The sequence below is a fragment of the Montipora foliosa genome, chromosome 1 (assembly GCF_036669935.1).
Source record: "Montipora foliosa isolate CH-2021 chromosome 1, ASM3666993v2, whole genome shotgun sequence".
Lineage (NCBI taxonomy): Eukaryota > Metazoa > Cnidaria > Anthozoa > Scleractinia > Acroporidae > Montipora > Montipora foliosa.
The window spans coordinates 19,038,000-19,055,499 of NC_090869.1; the positions used below are offsets into that span (position 1 = coordinate 19,038,000).

The 17,500-nt window shown below is 41.5% G+C and overlaps 1 protein-coding gene across 1 annotated transcript in view; it reads left to right on the plus strand.

The window, feature by feature from the left end:
* Positions 1-17,500, plus strand: part of LOC137992146 (hydrocephalus-inducing protein homolog) — an 85,391-nt gene that overhangs the window by 20,984 nt on the left and 46,907 nt on the right. Inside the window, exons 27-41 of the mRNA XM_068837283.1 lie at positions 96-224; positions 1,212-1,271; positions 2,958-3,096; positions 3,388-3,623; positions 4,751-4,960; positions 5,432-5,647; positions 6,745-6,948; positions 7,915-8,060; positions 8,792-9,260; positions 9,784-9,930; positions 10,299-10,538; positions 12,119-12,413; positions 14,460-14,714; positions 15,207-15,613; positions 16,264-16,447. Of these exons, the coding sequence (XP_068693384.1) occupies positions 96-224; positions 1,212-1,271; positions 2,958-3,096; positions 3,388-3,623; positions 4,751-4,960; positions 5,432-5,647; positions 6,745-6,948; positions 7,915-8,060; positions 8,792-9,260; positions 9,784-9,930; positions 10,299-10,538; positions 12,119-12,413; positions 14,460-14,714; positions 15,207-15,613; positions 16,264-16,447 (3,337 nt within the window). The remainder of the gene's footprint in view (positions 1-95; positions 225-1,211; positions 1,272-2,957; positions 3,097-3,387; positions 3,624-4,750; positions 4,961-5,431; positions 5,648-6,744; positions 6,949-7,914; positions 8,061-8,791; positions 9,261-9,783; positions 9,931-10,298; positions 10,539-12,118; positions 12,414-14,459; positions 14,715-15,206; positions 15,614-16,263; positions 16,448-17,500) is intronic.

Sequence of the window (17,500 nt, forward strand, 5' to 3'; positions counted from 1 at the left end):
TTCTTCATCACTGAATTTAAGGCTGATTACAACCATTGTCACAATCTTTTATCCCCCAAACATGTATGCTTATCGAAAGTTTCTATGCGTTTCAGGAATTCTCGCTCGCTGTGGGTGAGAGTATTCCTGTTTTGATCCAGTTTGACCCGTCTTACAAGGACGATTTTGTGACGAGAACAGCTGAAAGTCAGTTGGAGGTGGCATTCAAGGAGCATCCTGAGAAGGTTATCAATCAGCTTTTCTAATGTTACTTTCGGTCACCGGAAATTAATTGCAGAACATTTCAAGCTCGGGAGCTGTGGAGTTGAACAAGTCGACTTCATGACTGTCCACAGTAGGTGGTCAGGCAAAGCGATTGTGATACACAAATCCCTGCTACCTCAGTGACCTATGCTACAACAAGTTGCAAAATTGTTGAGACACTTTCATTAAAAAACACCTTTTCTAGCTTTCAATGCTTTCTAGCTTCCAATGCCGTATCTAGAATTTAAACCTTTCCCACTTCCTCTCCCCTCTCCCCCTTTCAATGTTGACTGCTTAAGTTTCCAACATTTTTTTGTCTTGCTAGCAAGCAACACTGATAAGGGGTGAGGGGGGCTGCAATTGTGAGAGATAATAGGGAAATCAATAACGCCCCAAGAAGGTGAAGTGTCTCCCCTATTTTTGCAACTTGTTGAAGCACGGAATCGTTGGATCACTTGAACATGTAAATGTGACGATTAACGCAAAAACCAAGCCCGCCCTCCAAACAACGTATCCCCAAAGCAGACTCAAAATCAAAGTAGTTCATTCTGTGCGTCAAGACTAAATTGCCATTTGAGGCAACACAAACATCCCTCTCGATCGAAGTGAAGAATAATTATTAGACTCAAACATTTCGGAAGGAAAAAAAATGGTAGCTCGAACGCACTTCTTTAACCCTGATTGTTCAAAGTATTATTACAATTCTGAAGGTGAAGCCGCGTAGTTGTCGTCTCAGGTTTGCAAATAAAGCAATGTAATGATTTCAGCGTTTAATGATGGAACTTGTTAGAACACGGTAGCATCCTATTGGGACTTTAATACATCGCGTTTGTTCATGGAGCGATTTTCAGTTCAGTGTCAGTGGAATTCAACCATCTCTTCAGTTCACCGCTATCATTGTAATCGCGGCCAACAAAACGTGTTCCGTATTCGTGAGTTGTTTGCTTCTTTTTTCTTTTTCTTTTTAGGACTTCATTAACTTGAAAGGAGAAGTGTTTTTTCCAAATCTAACGTTTGAGATAGAAAAGGTACACAGCGCAACAAATTAAAGTCCTGTGCTCTTGGCAAATTTTTGAGCTTTGATTTTTATCCAAAGGCCCTTTACTTTGAGATTAAGTTTTGGATTTCACGGTCCGCCATTACTCACGTTTAAAACTGACCGATTGGACCTCAGAGGGTTGGGTCCAGGGAAAAGTGACTTAAAAGGCTCACTATCTTAAAAAGCGTGTGAATGCAGCTTATTATGTATGCGTATTAATTCTGCAGCGTACACACGCATTGCATCTTAAACTAGTGAGCCTTTCATGTCATTTTATCCTCGAACCAGCTCTCTCAATTACTTATAGTTAGTAATGGCGGACCATGAAATAGGAAAATTCCAGTTGAAATAAACAGGTGTCTTTTTTTAAATCAAGGCTTAAAACTTTGGTCGCTTAGTGTTTAGTTAACATAGTTTTGAAAGCCAAGCGTGAGCGTGAGCGTTAGCCCTACTAATGGAAATGGGCCCACACAAGGACAGAGAAAAACTCTGACCAGGGTGGAAATTGAACCCACGCCCTCGGTTAGATCATCGCTGCTCCACCGACTGAGCTACAAGGTCAGACGGGAGCAGGCCGTGGGAATTGAAGATGTTAAAGTCACGGCAATGAACATGTAGCCTGGTCAGAGTTTTTCTCTGTCCTTGTGTGGGCCCATTTCCATTAGTAGCGCTAACGCTCACATGGTTCATACGGGGTAGAAAACTAGCACTTCACATTACACTCTAATCAGTTAAGTCTGTTCAAATATAAGTGCTACACCGCCAACGTTTGCAAAAACGTAAGCCTTCGTTGTACTTGTACATGAAGCCACATGGTTGACAACAATAGCCTATATCCGAGTTGCTGTTTGCGTCGGCTTCAGAGCGAGTCCTGGTGCATGAGTGGTGTATTTTCATGCAAATCAAACTCATTATCATTTGAATGGTTTAGCATCAAAACTTGAACCAGATGCAAACAGCAACTCGGAAATAGCCTATTGACCTGCTCCCAGTTGAGTGGTTTCACGAATGTGAACTAATGGAGTAAAACCTTCGCTTCTCTTCTGTCCCGGGCTCTTTTTACCTTGTTCTAGTAACTGGACAATGAATTCATTGGAGTGGACAGATTTTTAGATAGATAGGTAAATCGTTTATTAAAAACACAACACGCAGCTTTACGGCTCAATTACATGTGTTATGAAAATACATCATTTAAAAATACTTAATATAGTCATAAAATGTCTATTATCGTGTTATTTACATTTGTTGCTTATTTGAAAAATGCATTATAAAAGAATTCTGAAACCTTTTGGTCTCAATATTAGGTAGAGAGAACATTCGCTTGTTCCTTAGACTGTATCGTTTATGAAAATTTGGTTTATCAACGGAGTTGATAATGTAAATTGACCACCGTACAGAGATTCTAAAAGCTGACGTTTCGAGCGTTAGCCCTTCGTCAGAGCGAATCCAAAGGGCTCTAACGAAGGGCTAACGCTCGAAACGTCAGCTTTTAGAATCTCTGTACGGTGGTCAATTTACATTATCAACTCCGTTGATAAACCAAATTCTTGTATACTACTTCCCCACCGACGCAGCACCACAGTTTCTTTAGAAACTACCCCTTCATTCATTTGTATCGTTTATGGTTCGATACTGTAACGTTTAGCTTTTAATAAAATGCAGCGTTGATTTTTAGGTGGACTTTGGCTGTATATTGAATGACACAGAGGTGATGCAGGCTGTGAAGGTAACAAACCACAGCCCCATGGATGTGAAGTACCAGTGGAGCTTCATTGACTCTGCTATCCAGTTTGAAAACAAGGAAGAGGATGAAGGTTTGCTTTTAAGGCTGTGTTGTTTTTATAATCTACTTTCCTCGTCACCCAATTAATTGATGCAAACGAACATCACAACTATTAATTAGGGCTTGCAATCGTATCCCGTCCACGCAAGAGGGCATCCAAAATCTTGTTTTGAACCCGAGAAAGTTGCACGATCATCTTAAGTCGCGTAAGCGTCGTCACACCACAGCAATCCCTCTTGAAATCGCTCTTTCCCCCTCTTGACTCGCGGGATTATCGTAATGGCAGAGGATCCCGATCTTACGATTGGTTTTCTGTGCGTAGGAATTGGAGTTGAAGTTTACGATGACGGCCAACAAGAAGAAGACGAGCAATTCCTAGAAGATGCCAACAACATGGTGATCGAAGTACCAGATCATCCTTCCCCCATGGGATCACCCCGTGAGCTCTCTCCCAGATCATCACAAGGGAGTAGACTCTCAACAACCGCGGAACAAAAGGCAAAAGAAAGTAGCCCGTGGGCACAAACAGAGATGCAAGTCAATATTGGGATTGAAGAGGTCAGTGTCTTCGTATACAACACTCGCTACTTAACCTTCAAAGGCCGGATAACACTTTATCCGGTGGATAAGTCACTTTGTTATATACTTTTGTTATATACGTGTTATCAGGTAAAGCTATGATCCTTGCAGTTATGGTCGCAATTTTAGCAATTGCGTAGAGAAGCCTGAAAAATTCAGGACTGCAATGAATGAAATTTTCCATGAATTTTTCAGGCTTCTCTACGCAATTGCTAAAATTGCGTCCATAACTGCGAGGATCATAGCCTTACTTGATTTCATATCCGCAGTTCAGGATATGATTCATTTCTTATATCATTTCGTTCATTTATATACGTGCACGTCATGTCATGTCCAATCAGACTTAGGTAAGTGCTTGGCTTTTTCCCCTCGCTTCGCAGAGGATTAGTGGTACGCTTGTCTGTGATTGCTTCAGATTTAAGTGGAAACATTTCCCTGCGGTGTTTACGATCGTCTGCGATTTGCAGACAGCTTCCGATTGTGTCGCAGACCGTTACAGATCATATGGAAACCAGGCTTTAAATCGGTGCTCCCGTTCCTCATACAGGGAGAGCAGAAATTTGACCATTTTTCTGGTGAGAATGTGCCCTTAGTCTCAAAATTATCTGGATTTTGAATAACAGAACTGCCCAGCGTCGATCGTGGAACTGACGAGCTCTATAAGCACAGAAATATCGATGCCGTTTACGTCGACAAGTTCCAAGCATTTTCGCCTACTTGAGAACCTCGAGTTAATGTGAACCTTGAACGCAACTTCTGTCCTTTAACATATCTGGGAAAATATGGAAATGGAAAATAAAATTCTTACCTGAGCTGACCTGAAAACTCCCCTCTTTTTTTTTTGAGTGGCGACCACGTGCTTTGATATGAGAAACCAGATTCGCTAAAAGGAACGAAAATCTGAAACCTGATTATGATACCAATCTGCACGATTCACCGTCGAAGGTAGATAGTTCAGATTGCAATCTTAGATTGGTTTTATTCCTTATATAATGGAATGGATTTTCGATCGCATACACCCGACTTAGATCGGTAAAAAGGAACGCAACCGTTATGTGTGACTGATATCCCGTTGAGTAGCAATCGATGTTCTCCTCTGTTTTCAGGTCTTTGATATTTTGCCGCTGTACAGCACCTTACACCCACACGAGACCCAGAAAATCCAGTTTACCTTTTATGGGCATGCTAATATCAGTTCCCAGGCTATAGCGCGCTGCTCTGTCTATGGTGGTCCAGATTATGACATTGAGTTTCTTGGTCAGGCTTCCTTGGTGCAGTACTTTTTTGATCGTCAACATGTTGATTACGGGAAACAGGTGGGTAGGAAGGGCTGTATTGCTTATTGGGGAGCTGTTAAATGAAAGGTGTATTTTTTTTTCAAAATTGCCAATGCTTTTGCGAAGAAAATCCTAAATGTCGTATAGTCACCATTGTCCTAGTTGGCGTTCCTTTTCTTGGTCCGTTTAATGCTTCTTTGTATCGTAAAACTGCTTTCACATTTACGGGGCATGCACATTTCTTTAGGGAAAAGATGATCTTTGTAGTAAAAGGACATGATGGAAAAATGTTGGGCAAATGTTAGAACTTTGTTCAGTTCCCAGTCCATTTTTGTTGAAGACTTAGTTTCTTTCAAATTAGAAATTGAAAGCTTTCGTTGCCTTTGTCAAAATAATGACCTAAAGTCAAGCCATGAAATACTTTTAATTAGGTATTTGAAGCGCTGAAACAATGCCAACAGTGTGCGAGCACTCCCACTCATTCAGTAGATATCTCTCCTTTCTTTTCAGTTGTTCGATCAAGTTGCAGTCGCTGAGATTGTTCTTCACAACACCGGCAAAGTTGGCCTAGATTTTGTTGTCTTGAATGTGGACAGTGGAAGAAGGCCCCTTCCTGGAACCCCTAATGTTTCACCAATGCAAGGCCACGTCAAAGCACTCAGCCAGCAAACACTGACTATTAAGTATCTTGCTGGTGTTCCTGAGAAGTTTGAAAAGACCTTTCAGGTGTGATTTTTGCGTGATATGTAAGAAGAGTTGCATTTAACTTTCGTGCTTTCAACGTGAAAACTAACGACCTTTGTCAAAGCTGCTAACAGACTAACGTAACGGACTAAGACAACCAATAAAGGTACAGGGAGACAAGGTAGGTAGATTTTGTCGACAACCCTGAATAACTGGATTGCACGAGAATACCTTTCTGTGCTCTTATGCTTTGTGTAATTTTACTTGGAGAAGAACTGAAATGACAAGAAACTCAGACAAAGAAATTTAGATCATGGATATGATTCTTGGTGTGTTCTGGTTAGAGATATATGAAGTTGTAACAACGGCATTCACGCGGGCGACGGAAAAATTTTTTTGGTGGTCACCATTTTAAATCACGTTGCGGTGAATAGTGGAAGTGTTGAGCCCTGATGCAGGCAGAGACTCATCAGGGAGTGAGTCACGCGTTGAAACAGCGTTTGCACACTTCTCAGTTTTCCGTATGTCAACTTGACGTTTTTTGATCTCAAATTCAACAGTGACTTGCCTACAGGCAATATAGTTATTTATTATATAGGCAAACTGGTCCGAGGTGACAAGGAGAATTCTGATTGATTCTCTGAGCGGTCCGAATTTAGCAATGCGGACCGCAAAGATGGGCCGGTCACAAAGCAGCGTATATTGGTTGCCAAGCTGTTCCCATTTTTTCGGACATAAAAATGTTTTGTATTTAGTCATGTCGGAGTTCCAGTACGAATCTAACTTTCCAGAATCGTTAACAGAAGCAGGCGAATAGGCGAGACTCAAGGAATAGACAACCCAGCGCAAGAAAGCCAATATAATAAAACCTTATTGAACTAGCTTGTTCGGTCCGTATGGGGAAAATATTGGTCTCCTTCCTTTTTTATGGACCTCGCCTTTCAGGCTCGGTCCATGAACGTTCAAAAAAAGGAACCGGACCAATATTTTCCCAGTGCGGACCTCACGCTAATTCGATAACATCTATTTCTTCCTGTTTGAAATCTTGGGAAAGGCATGATTATGACACCTTTCTCTTAATAGAACAGGTTGATCTCTTGTTCACCTCCCCTTTTGCCGCTTTGCCCTTACTTTTTCAGGTGCGAGTTGCTCACTTTGAGCCTGACAAAATCACCATCGCAGGAGAAGGGGTGTTTCCAAGAGTCATATTTGACCTCCCCCTTGATAAAGAAGATTCCAGATACGAGGAATTTTCCCAACAAGCAATCGAGAACCTGGGGCGAGACAAATCAGCCGTATCCGAAAAGAGTGTGGATGATTTACCCATCAGGGCTTTGGCTGCTGTAAGTACTCCTTAAAGGGTCCTCGCTCAATTTTACCACAAGACAGACTTCATAGGCAAAAGAAATATAATTATTGGAAATGCCCCTAAAAGGACTTTTACCTGCTGAAATACCTGGATTAAGATAAGGGTTTCCTGAGTTTTAATTCAGTAGAAATGCGATGTTCGCGTGCAATATTGCTTTTTGCTACCAGATAGCGGTGTTCGCGGCAGTGAAGGATGGAAATTCGACGTTTGTGTGCAATATTGCTCGTTGTTACCACATTGCAGTGTTCGTGGTTGTAAAAGATGGAGAACTGAAAGTCCGGCCAGAGTTAAGAAATTACTTTTTACCACAATTGCTTGTAATCTCGCAGTCTGATTGGCTAATTTGCCGTTGTCAATAAGAGTCTAGACAACGCTGCTCTCGTCATGCTCGCGTCAATTTGTCACGCAATGTAATAACCAGTCAGGAACTCTCATTTTGGGAAATAAACCAATCATATTGCGAGAAAGTTATAGACAACGCTTGCTCTTCTTTGTGTTATAATTTTGGTCACGCTCTGAAATAAACACTTTCTTTGGCGTTAAATATTGTGGTAAAAAATAAATCGAAAGTGGTTCAGCGTTGTCTGTAATCTTATCGACAACGATATTCGTCATCACAGTGGTCAAAATTTGTTGTGAGTGAGAGTCCACAACATTTTCACCACTGTGATGACGAATATCGTTGTCCATAAGAGTACAGACAACGCTGAACCACTTTCTTTTTGTTAAATGACTTATATTTCCAGCACTTTTTGTTGAGTTGTAGAGGCTACTGTGTGTTCCTCTCGGATGATCGGTGGAACACTTCAAAACTGAACTAAAGTAGATTATTGCGAAAAACATTCTCTCACAAGAAAACATCTTCCTGGCATAGGCTATTTCTATCATGACTAGTGTTGTCCATTGTGCTTACGTTAGTGCTTTAATCACTTTTCTCCAGTCAGTCGGTGATGTTGGAATTAGGATGGAAGTGGAAAGACTGTTGGTCAAACGGTTTGCCGTGGAACAATGGCAGTCAGCCAGGACCACCTCTGTTATACAAACGTCCAGCTCGCACAGAACTGCTCTCAAGAAACAGCGACCCAAGTAATAAAATTGTTTTTCTAGTGTTGCGTGTAGTTTGTGCAAGGGAGCGAATCCTACTTCCCCATGATGATAATAATCTGAGATTGATTTTTAGATTTGCGTCCATGCGGCGGACCACTTTCAAACTGACGGACCAATAAGGGGTCACATAACTAATAGGGTTTGTGGTCTGCCTTTAGCACAGTATATTGCAAGGCGGTTTAAATGAGTGTACAGAAGAAAATGTGCTACACATCATGAAATGACTTTTGAATCATTGAATCATTTTGGAATGAGCGCGGACCGTGAAGTTTAAAAGGAATGTTAAACTAAGAGCTTCTAAGTGCCTCCTCGACATAAAACCGCCCATGCCCATTTCCGAATTGCTGTTCGCCTCTGTTTTCAAAAGACGTCATGGTGCACAACCATACAACTAAAAAAATAGGCGGAAATTTATGCAAATCATTTATGTTTTAATTCAAACCCAACCTGGAAATACAAAGACACAAATACAGTAACTGTACACGTGCATACTCAATGATATAAAAAATAATCAACAATTTAAATGTTTACGTACATATAAGAGTATTTGTAGTAGAGAAATCACAGCGTACTAAGCGAGGCACTAAACAATATGTATTACTGGAGAAATGCAAATCAAACGTATTTTCATTTGAACGGTTTCACATCAAGACTCGTTGTGAAATGAAGGCATACAGCAATTATGAAATGGTTATTTTGTTGTATTTCAGGGCTCAAATGATCAGCTATCTGCTAGACTTCGGATTTGTCGTCTACGGTTCCATTCGCTCCCACGTGATCCGTGTCACCAACAATGGTCACTTCCCAGTGTCCTTTGCTCCTGACAAATCAGTCCTATCGGGTAGCGGCTTTGCAATTGAGCTAGACCGAGTTCGTAACCTCCCAGGTGAACCTGCTAACGAGAGCGTTGAATTCATGGTGACCTTTGAGCCAAGAGCAGCCGGTCTGCCCATGGGTGTGGTCGACATTCAAGTTCCATTTCACGTGCTAAGTGGTCCAGCATTTGGGCTGAGGATTAAGGCTGTAGTGACCATGCCAGATATGATTGTGTCGACAGATTCGTTAGACTTTGGAACGGTCGAATGTGGGAATTGTAAAGTGATGACAATACAGTTGCATAACACTCAACAGGTCAGGTGTGAATGGTCATCCGAGCCACCGGAGGAGAAAAAGAAAAAGGTACTTGTTGTCAAATGGAAGTCTTTCTTAAGCAACACACATTGCCGTACTTCCACATAGTAAGTCAGCGTACTTTTGACATGAGAGAACAATGTAATAATGTAGGAAATAATGTAGGATAACTATACAGTTGTTTGTAGTAACTTTTTCCACATCCAGTTTCCGAAGTGACTTGATGAACCCGGTAGAGGCTACTCCAACGGACTTATTGGAATAAGCACGTAATCGAGCGTTGAAAAGTCATTTTTGTTAATAAAGATTTTTACGTATTAGGGTCTATCCTCAGTCTTCCTTTCATCACTAATTAATTTTCGGCTGTGGTCAGTAAGGCCATTGTACCGAGCCACTTTGACTTGGGACAAAGGTGGGCATGTCATACCTGTCCTCTTGTAAATTGACTCTGGGCTCACAAAAACAACTCAGAGCCATGCAGTGGATCGAAGTGCATTAAAGCTTTCGGGATTAGTTGTTTTGAGGTATTTTATAGCCCTATACTAAACAGTTTTTGATGTGTGTCATTTAGTCCAACAAGATGATTCCTCTTCATCTGCGCAAAAAAATGCGCTCTGAGAAAGCTAAACCCAAGCACTTTGAAGTCATGCCGCCCATCGGCTCACTCATGCCTGGTCAACGGATCAACGTGCAAGTGAAATTTATGCCAACGGAGGAGGTACGTAAGGAATTAAATCGGATTTAGTGCTGTTAAAGTCCTAAGGACTATCGTTCTCGTCCGCAACGATGATGTGATCATCACATCCTACCATTGTTTATATATCGTTTAGTGGAGTTCGGCCTACGCTCGCTCTGTATGAAAGACACCAATTTGAATGTCAGGTAGTTGGCTGGTAATTGACTTTTCACTTTCTGTGGCGTAGTGAATGTTACCTTTGTTACCAATCGAATACTGACGATTTTTTTTGCTTTATCCAAATCGGTTTAAGGTGATTTTAAAAGTTATTTGATTTGTGTTTTTTTGCATTTAGTAATAAGGGTTTTTTCCAGACATTTGCAATAACGCTTCGATCCTTGGTTTTATAGATCTCATACAGCCAGCGCCTTGTGATAAGGATTGCCCAGAGTTCCAGCCGTCACGTGATCAATGTAATGGGTCAAGGGAATGAGCCCAAGTTAGAGTTCAGCTCCACACTGATCGAGTTTGGCCCAGTCCTTCCTCATTCAACTGGGGATGAGAAGGAGTTAGTAGTGAGAAACCCATCCTCATTTCCGGTCGAGATATACTCTTTGGAATTCGACAAACAGTATTTAGAAGAAGAGAAGGTAAAATACAGCTGTTAGTTCTTTGAGCCTCCGGTGATTTGTTAGTTGGTTTTACCACAACGCAGGCTTAGCCTTAATCTGTATGACATTTTTATTAAAAGGGTTATTATTGTTATTGTTATTATTATCATCTTGTTTTCGCACATTGGATTTCCAATGGAACTTCAGTACTCCAGGAAGCTTGGTGACAACAAGTCTCCTCAAACTTCTAGGACCTTCTTAAGAATCCTTGCCGTGTTCAGAATAACACTTTTCTGAAGCTCGTCTATCTTGGTCTCTATACCAATATTCTCTAGTCTCCTCTTTAAATCCTTTGGAACTGTTCCAAATGTTCCGATTACAATAGGAATTACCATTGCTTTCATTTTCCATAACTTCTTCAATTCTCTTGCTAGATCCTGGTATTTCACTACCTTCTTGACTTCTTTCTCCTCAATACGGCTATCATATGGTATTGCAAAATCTATTATTTTGCAACATTTATTTCTCTTTTCAACAACAATCATGTCCGGTCTTCTTGCCTCTATTACGTGATCAGTCTGTATCGTAAAATCCCATAATATTTTACATCTCTCATTCTCTAGTACGGGCTCAGGTACATGTTCATACCACTTTTCATTGACAATAGGGCCGTTTATACGAGATAAAATAAGCCGCGGCTAACTCTGGCCGCGGCTTACGTAAGCCGCGAAAGGAACTCTTTATACGAGTATAAACTCCCCGGCCAGGTTAAGCCGCGGCTTCAGAAAGCCGTGAACGTAGATTTTGTACCATTTATACGGGGTGTTCGCGGCTTACGTAAGCCGCGGTCAGAGTTAGCCGCGGCTTATTTTCTCTCGTATAAACGGCCCTAATGAAACCTTCCACTTTACAAACTTCCCAATGGATCTTCTTACCCACCCAGTGATGTCTCCTTTTATATTCCTTTTGTGCTAATTTAGGGCATTCACTCACAATATGATTTATGCTTTCATCCACCTTTCTACACATTCGACATTTACTGTCCTCTTGAGGTTGATATATTCTAGCTTTCATATTATTATTATTATTATTATTATTATTATTGTAACCGATGGCGTTCGGTTTTGGCAACCCAAAGCTCCTCACAACCACACGGTTAATAGGCTGACTGTTTTACCGGAGAATCGTAAAACTAAAGAAACCAAATTTGAGGATCCAACGTATCTAGCAAAATGCGATCGACACCAGCGCACAACAAATAAAGAAAGCGTTACAAGGCCAAAAAATAACGTACCTTTGTACAGCCACAAGGCCGTGGAAAAATCTAACCTAAAGACACATAAAGGCTTCTAATCGAGACGTCCCAAAACGAGCGAGAGAGGACAAACCCTAAACAACTTGAACTTATCCTTCGTAGAGCACATGGATTTCCTTTTTACTCGCTAAGGTCCTTGGGAAAAACGTTTGATACATATGCTTCATGTAAGCTACAATTGTACTGCCATTCCATTTGTCACATGAAGCTTTGTATTGACAAATAAGGAAAGGTTTGACCAAGCTAGGGGTTTTTGTACCGCAAAAAGTTTTAGTATGGTTTCAAATAGTTTGTTTCATTGCAGATGCTTCGCGTAATGAAGGGTTACGACGAATACAACACGATCCTGTTGCCTCCGCGTTATCCTGGTGAGAAACTCCCCCAAGAAGTCACTGACGCTTTCAATGAACAGCAGAGAAAGAAAGAAGCTGAAGAAAAGGAGAAGGCTGAAGCAGCAGCAGCAGCAGCACAGGTGGAGGAGTCAGCAGCAGACCAATCTGGAGAGAATGCTGCTCCTTCTGTCATATCTGCAGTGCCTCCATTGGTTGTGGGGGAAGGTACTAAAGCGGGCAGTGGCGTTGGAGAGGGAGCTAAAGAAGGTAAGAGGCGTGGTTGAAAAAAAGAGGAAACACTTGCCCTAAATTCCACTTCCACCTTGTCTTTTGAAAAGGCGCAACGGAAAGGAGAGAATACTTTCCTTCTAGCAATGTGGGCTGGTGTTGATTTGCCCTCAGGGTATTCTCCCCCCCCCCTCCCCCCCCCCCCGCGCTTAAAAACTAACATGTCTAATTCCCAGTTCGATTTAGATGCAGTTAAAAAATAGCTGTAGTTCTCTGTGAAGATGCACGGCTAATTTCAATTTTTAACGTTATTTTTTGATTGTTTTCGTGTTTTTTTTCTGCGAAACGTATTTTAAGGAAACCGGTTCTAACCCTAACCTTAGGGTTAGGGTTATGCAAACGATGGCCGTGTAGCACTTATATTTCAACAGCATTAACTATGAGAGGGTGATGTGAAGTGCTATTTTCTATCCATGTAAACCATGTGAGCGTTAGCCCTACCAATGGAAATGGGCCCACCCATTTGACATTGTTTGGCAACGGTTATTTCTGTATACTTAGCTATCCCTATCTCAATAGTAGAAACGGTTGCTATATTGAGAAAAAAAATGGGTCCCTTCATTTTCGCCGTTTCCTTTGGCCATCTCAACTGATGTATCTCTTTTCGACCATCCAAACCTCTTAGTAATTACTTTGGCCAATCAAAAAGGACGGAGACAATCCAGTAAAGCATTCAAAACTCGAAGTAATTACACGTAGCCGACAAAAAGCGCGGGAAAATGTGTACGCGCGAGCCACGATTGGTTTTGGTTTCACTTCTGATTGGTTGAAAAAGTGGCGCGAGAACTTTGAACCAATCACTGAATGAAGTAGAGCGAGTTTCAATTGAGTGTCGTAAAACCAAAACCAAAGTAATTACTTTGGGCAATCAAAAAGGACGGAGGCAATCCGGTAAACCAATCAAAATTCGAAGTAATTACACCTAGCCGACACAAAGCGCGGGAAAATGTGTACGCGCGAGCCACGATTGGTTTTGTTTTCACTTCTGATTGGTTAAAAAAGTGGCGCGAGACCTCTGAACCAATCACTGAGTGAAGTAATGCAAAACCAAAGCAATTCGCTAATTACTTTCGACACTCAATTGAAAACCGCTATAATAATAATGAACTTTATTTAAGTGTCAACTGTTATTAGCGCACTAATTGAGGTCACTGTACAGAAATCAAATCAAATCAAATCAACTCATATCAAATCTTAGGTTTGTTTTTGAGGAGAGGGGAAAACCAGAGTACCTGGAGAAAAACCTCTCGGAGCAGGGGCCCGTTTCTCGAACGTCCCGATAACTTTTCGGTCCTGATAAGCCATTTGTGAAACTGCCAACCGCTTGTTCTGGAAACCTGATCTTTTAACATGTTTTTAAGGTAACAAAAATAAAAAAAAATGACTGAAGTTTGACGACTTAAATCTTCTCCGTTCGTGAGATACAAAGGGAATAGGCCATTATTATTATTATTATTATTATTATTATTATCATAATCACACGGCGGCCATGTTGAGCCCCGAGGGATTAAAACTTTTGTTTTTGCGCACTGAAACTCGTTCCCAAACATTTCAATTCGCAACTCGGGGTGCAAAATCTATTGTCTATGGATAATATGGCCGCCGCGCAAATAAGGCCTATTGTGACACCCGTAAATGGCCCGTACGGTTTCGGGACGTTCTAGAAACGGGCCCCAGAGTAGAGACCCAACAAAGTCAACCCACATGTGACGCCAAGTGTGGGAATCGAACCCGTGCAACATTAGTGGGAGGCGAGTGCTCTCACCATTGCGCTATCTCTAGTCCCGCTTATGGCATTATTGGAGTAGTTCTCGGACCGAAAACCAAATAATTACTTTGACATAGGTAATCAAATTGATCAATGAAACTACATACGAGCGGTGCTGAGTGCGGAAGAACGCGTTTGAGAAAGGCACAATATGTTCTGCCTCTTATTGGCTGAATATGTAGCGTATAATTTTAAGCCGAAGGCTAAATTACTTTCGAACTTCTGTTGAAAACCGCCCTGTACTGTTATCCTTCCAGATAGCAGTAGCCTCGGTGTCGGTGATCTAGAGATCACTCCAGTATCAGCAGCCATTGCTCGTTACCTGGGCATTGACCTGACTGCAGAGGGAAGGGCGGCTCGTAACCGACGCGGTATCGCTCTCGTTGTGCATGGTGCTCCTTTGTCTGGTAAGACAGCAACAGCTGTATCGCTTGCAAAGATGTATGGTGCAGCTCTTTTGACTGTTGATGGAGTGGTGACGGAGGCAATATCCAGTGGAAACACCTCTGCTGGTAAGGAAATAAGAAATTTTCAAGTTGCGCTGTAGAGATTACATACAACTCTGGTATAAGCGTTGTAAATCAAAGAAAATGTTATCACAAATATTGGTCAATGTCTTTCTCTTAGTGCTGTAAAAGGGAATGTAATCGTCTGGTTTTACCATAGCAGTGGCAACGAGAATCTCAGCTGAGATTATCAATTCGGGTTACTGTTAATACTCTCCTTTTAAAAGTGTGCCAGTTACCAAGGCATGATGCTGGTATGAACTTCGCTTAGGTAAGGGTGGAAAATGAAAAAAAAAAAAAAAAAAAAGACCCGATTTAGCTGGATTGTATGTTGTTGTGGGTTTGCCAACTCTCGCTTTTTTATTTTGTAGTCAAGCTGTGATTTGTCATCCCACTATGCAAGGTGTTCTTTGCATGCCACTGTTTATTCATCTCTTTAAGTGATTTCTTGGCTAACAGTTGTTCAATTAATCCATGGTATATAATCTCTGTTTAAAGCTCAAAGAGCAAAAGAATTGTGCGCGTCAGCCGCTCGAGCAGCCAAAGAAGCTGAACAGACAGTTGATATTCAAATAACCCAGCCATCTGGAGGACTCAGCGTCGAGGCAGTCACTGCCCTAAGTGGAGGAACCGGACCCTCTGCCTCCACCGCTGGCTCGGTCACTGGAGCTCAGTCATTCCTCGGGAAAGACCGCAAGACTTCCACCATAGGTGGTGGTGCCCGCGGAGGAGTATTTGGAAAGAATATTCCTCAGCTCCAGCAATCACCCCCTGGTACTCCCCCTCAGGGAGCGCCCTTGGGCCGGAAGTTGAGTGTGAGTGCTAGCGTGGCCGGTGAAGATGGACTCTACAGCTGTGTACTTCCGGAAGATCTGCTTGTTGAAATTTTGGCTGAGAGACTTCAGGTTTGTTTTGTTTGTCAAATTTATGATCGTGTTCAAGGATCAAATATAGTCAAATAAAACAATTCAAACATCGCTTAAGGTTAAAGCAGCGGAGTTTTTTCTAAATAACACTTCTTCGGTTGAAAAAGCAGTATCTCCTTGGAACAAGCTTTAACAGAGTTCCTATCGTTTCGAAATTGGAGGAAGGTAACACTGCAGGCGTTTTTCCGACAGTAAAAACCTCACCAGAAAATATAGTTTACTGAGCAAAACAATGGCTCTGCACGTTTATTCTCAACTTTTTTCTTTTTTTTGCATTGTCTGCAAATCTGCAACGTGAAATGACCCAATCTCCACCTCCACCTTCACCTTTATTAAGGTGGTAAAGCCGACGAGGCATCACACTGGTTTTATGGAAAACGTGAGCACTCGACGTCAGGCAAATGTTCTTCCTCTCTTCTTCTCTTTGAACACCGCTTCTTCAAATTAAGTTGGTGTGTACATGAAGGTCGGCTGCTTTGTTCATTGTGTAACAATATGTTTTAGGGTGGATTGGAGAGACCTTTTCCCCCTTTTAATTATGGCATGGTTGGAAGTTATGCCCGTTACGTTTGGGTAGGGAAAGTTGCAAAAAAAAAGTATTACCTACACTGATTTTTTTCTAATTTTAGCTGAGTGATTGTCAAAGAGGTATTGTTTTTGATGGCCTTGAATGTCTGTTCAGTCCGAGTATGATGGCTACGGCCAACGCTATCCTGCGAGCCTTTAATAACCGCAAGTATATCTTCATTGTGACTTTAATGTTGGATCAAGCAAAACTAAAGGCTGTGGAGGAAAAGAAGAAAGAAGAACAAGGTGAGATAGCCGATCCATTTCGAAGGTAATCGGTTGTTTTTTGCGTTTGAGAATCGATTGTCTGAGAAGTGTCGGCACAGTGGTGATAGGTAAGAGTGAAGTGGATAAGAGTGTTTCCCTATCAATTTGCGGTCTTGCTCAAGCACAGTCACAAATGGACTGATTTTAAGATACACTTTACGCGCGAAAACAACAAATGGCCGCCACTCAACTACTCAGGAGAAGCCATGTCACGCGTGACTGCTTCTGCCATGTTTTTTTTTAAGGGACATTACAACAAATTTATAAATAGATTCATTCGTGACTGTGCTGGAGAGGCCACCCATGCCATAAGAACACTTCACTCTTGTGATAGTTTTATTCCTGGAGCTGGCGACAGATGCCAGTTCGTGGAGTCACTTTTGTTAGTTATTGCTCGTGGTCCAAGCGGGTTATCTCCTTTTAGCCTGGTTATCTACGCTTTCGTCTCCAAACGAATTAATTTTTCTCATTACATTTTACACTCAAAAATGCATCTTTTTCGGTGGCTTGACTTACAATAGGATATCTCGCGAATTGCGTGGTATTTTTTCCCGAGGACCAAATATGCACAGAAAAATACGAGTAATGAGCGGAATATCGGTGACCATTATATATCACACTGTCGAATAAAAGGTGTATAATTATTTCTATACAAAAATATTTCCTAAAACAACGCTTCTCAAACAACAATGGGGGAAATCTGTCCTTCAGTTGTGAACTGGTCAGATCGGGATTTTGCATGGTGTACAGTGAACTTCGCTCTAATATTTTTCTCGTTTTTCAATGCCTTCTCATTAGGGATTGACATCATAAAAGAATGATAAAGTTTTAGATACCTCGCAGCTCATTACCATCTCAAATGTCATTGGACTGGCATAGACTGGCATAGACTGGCATTGGCCTGGCAATGGAATGTCATTGGACTTTCATTAATATTGGACTGGCAGTGTTGTGTTTGGGATTACTGGGCTCCATTATTTGCGTTGTATTCATAATCGTTTTCACTAGAACCTTTGTAAGAACTGTGTCCTG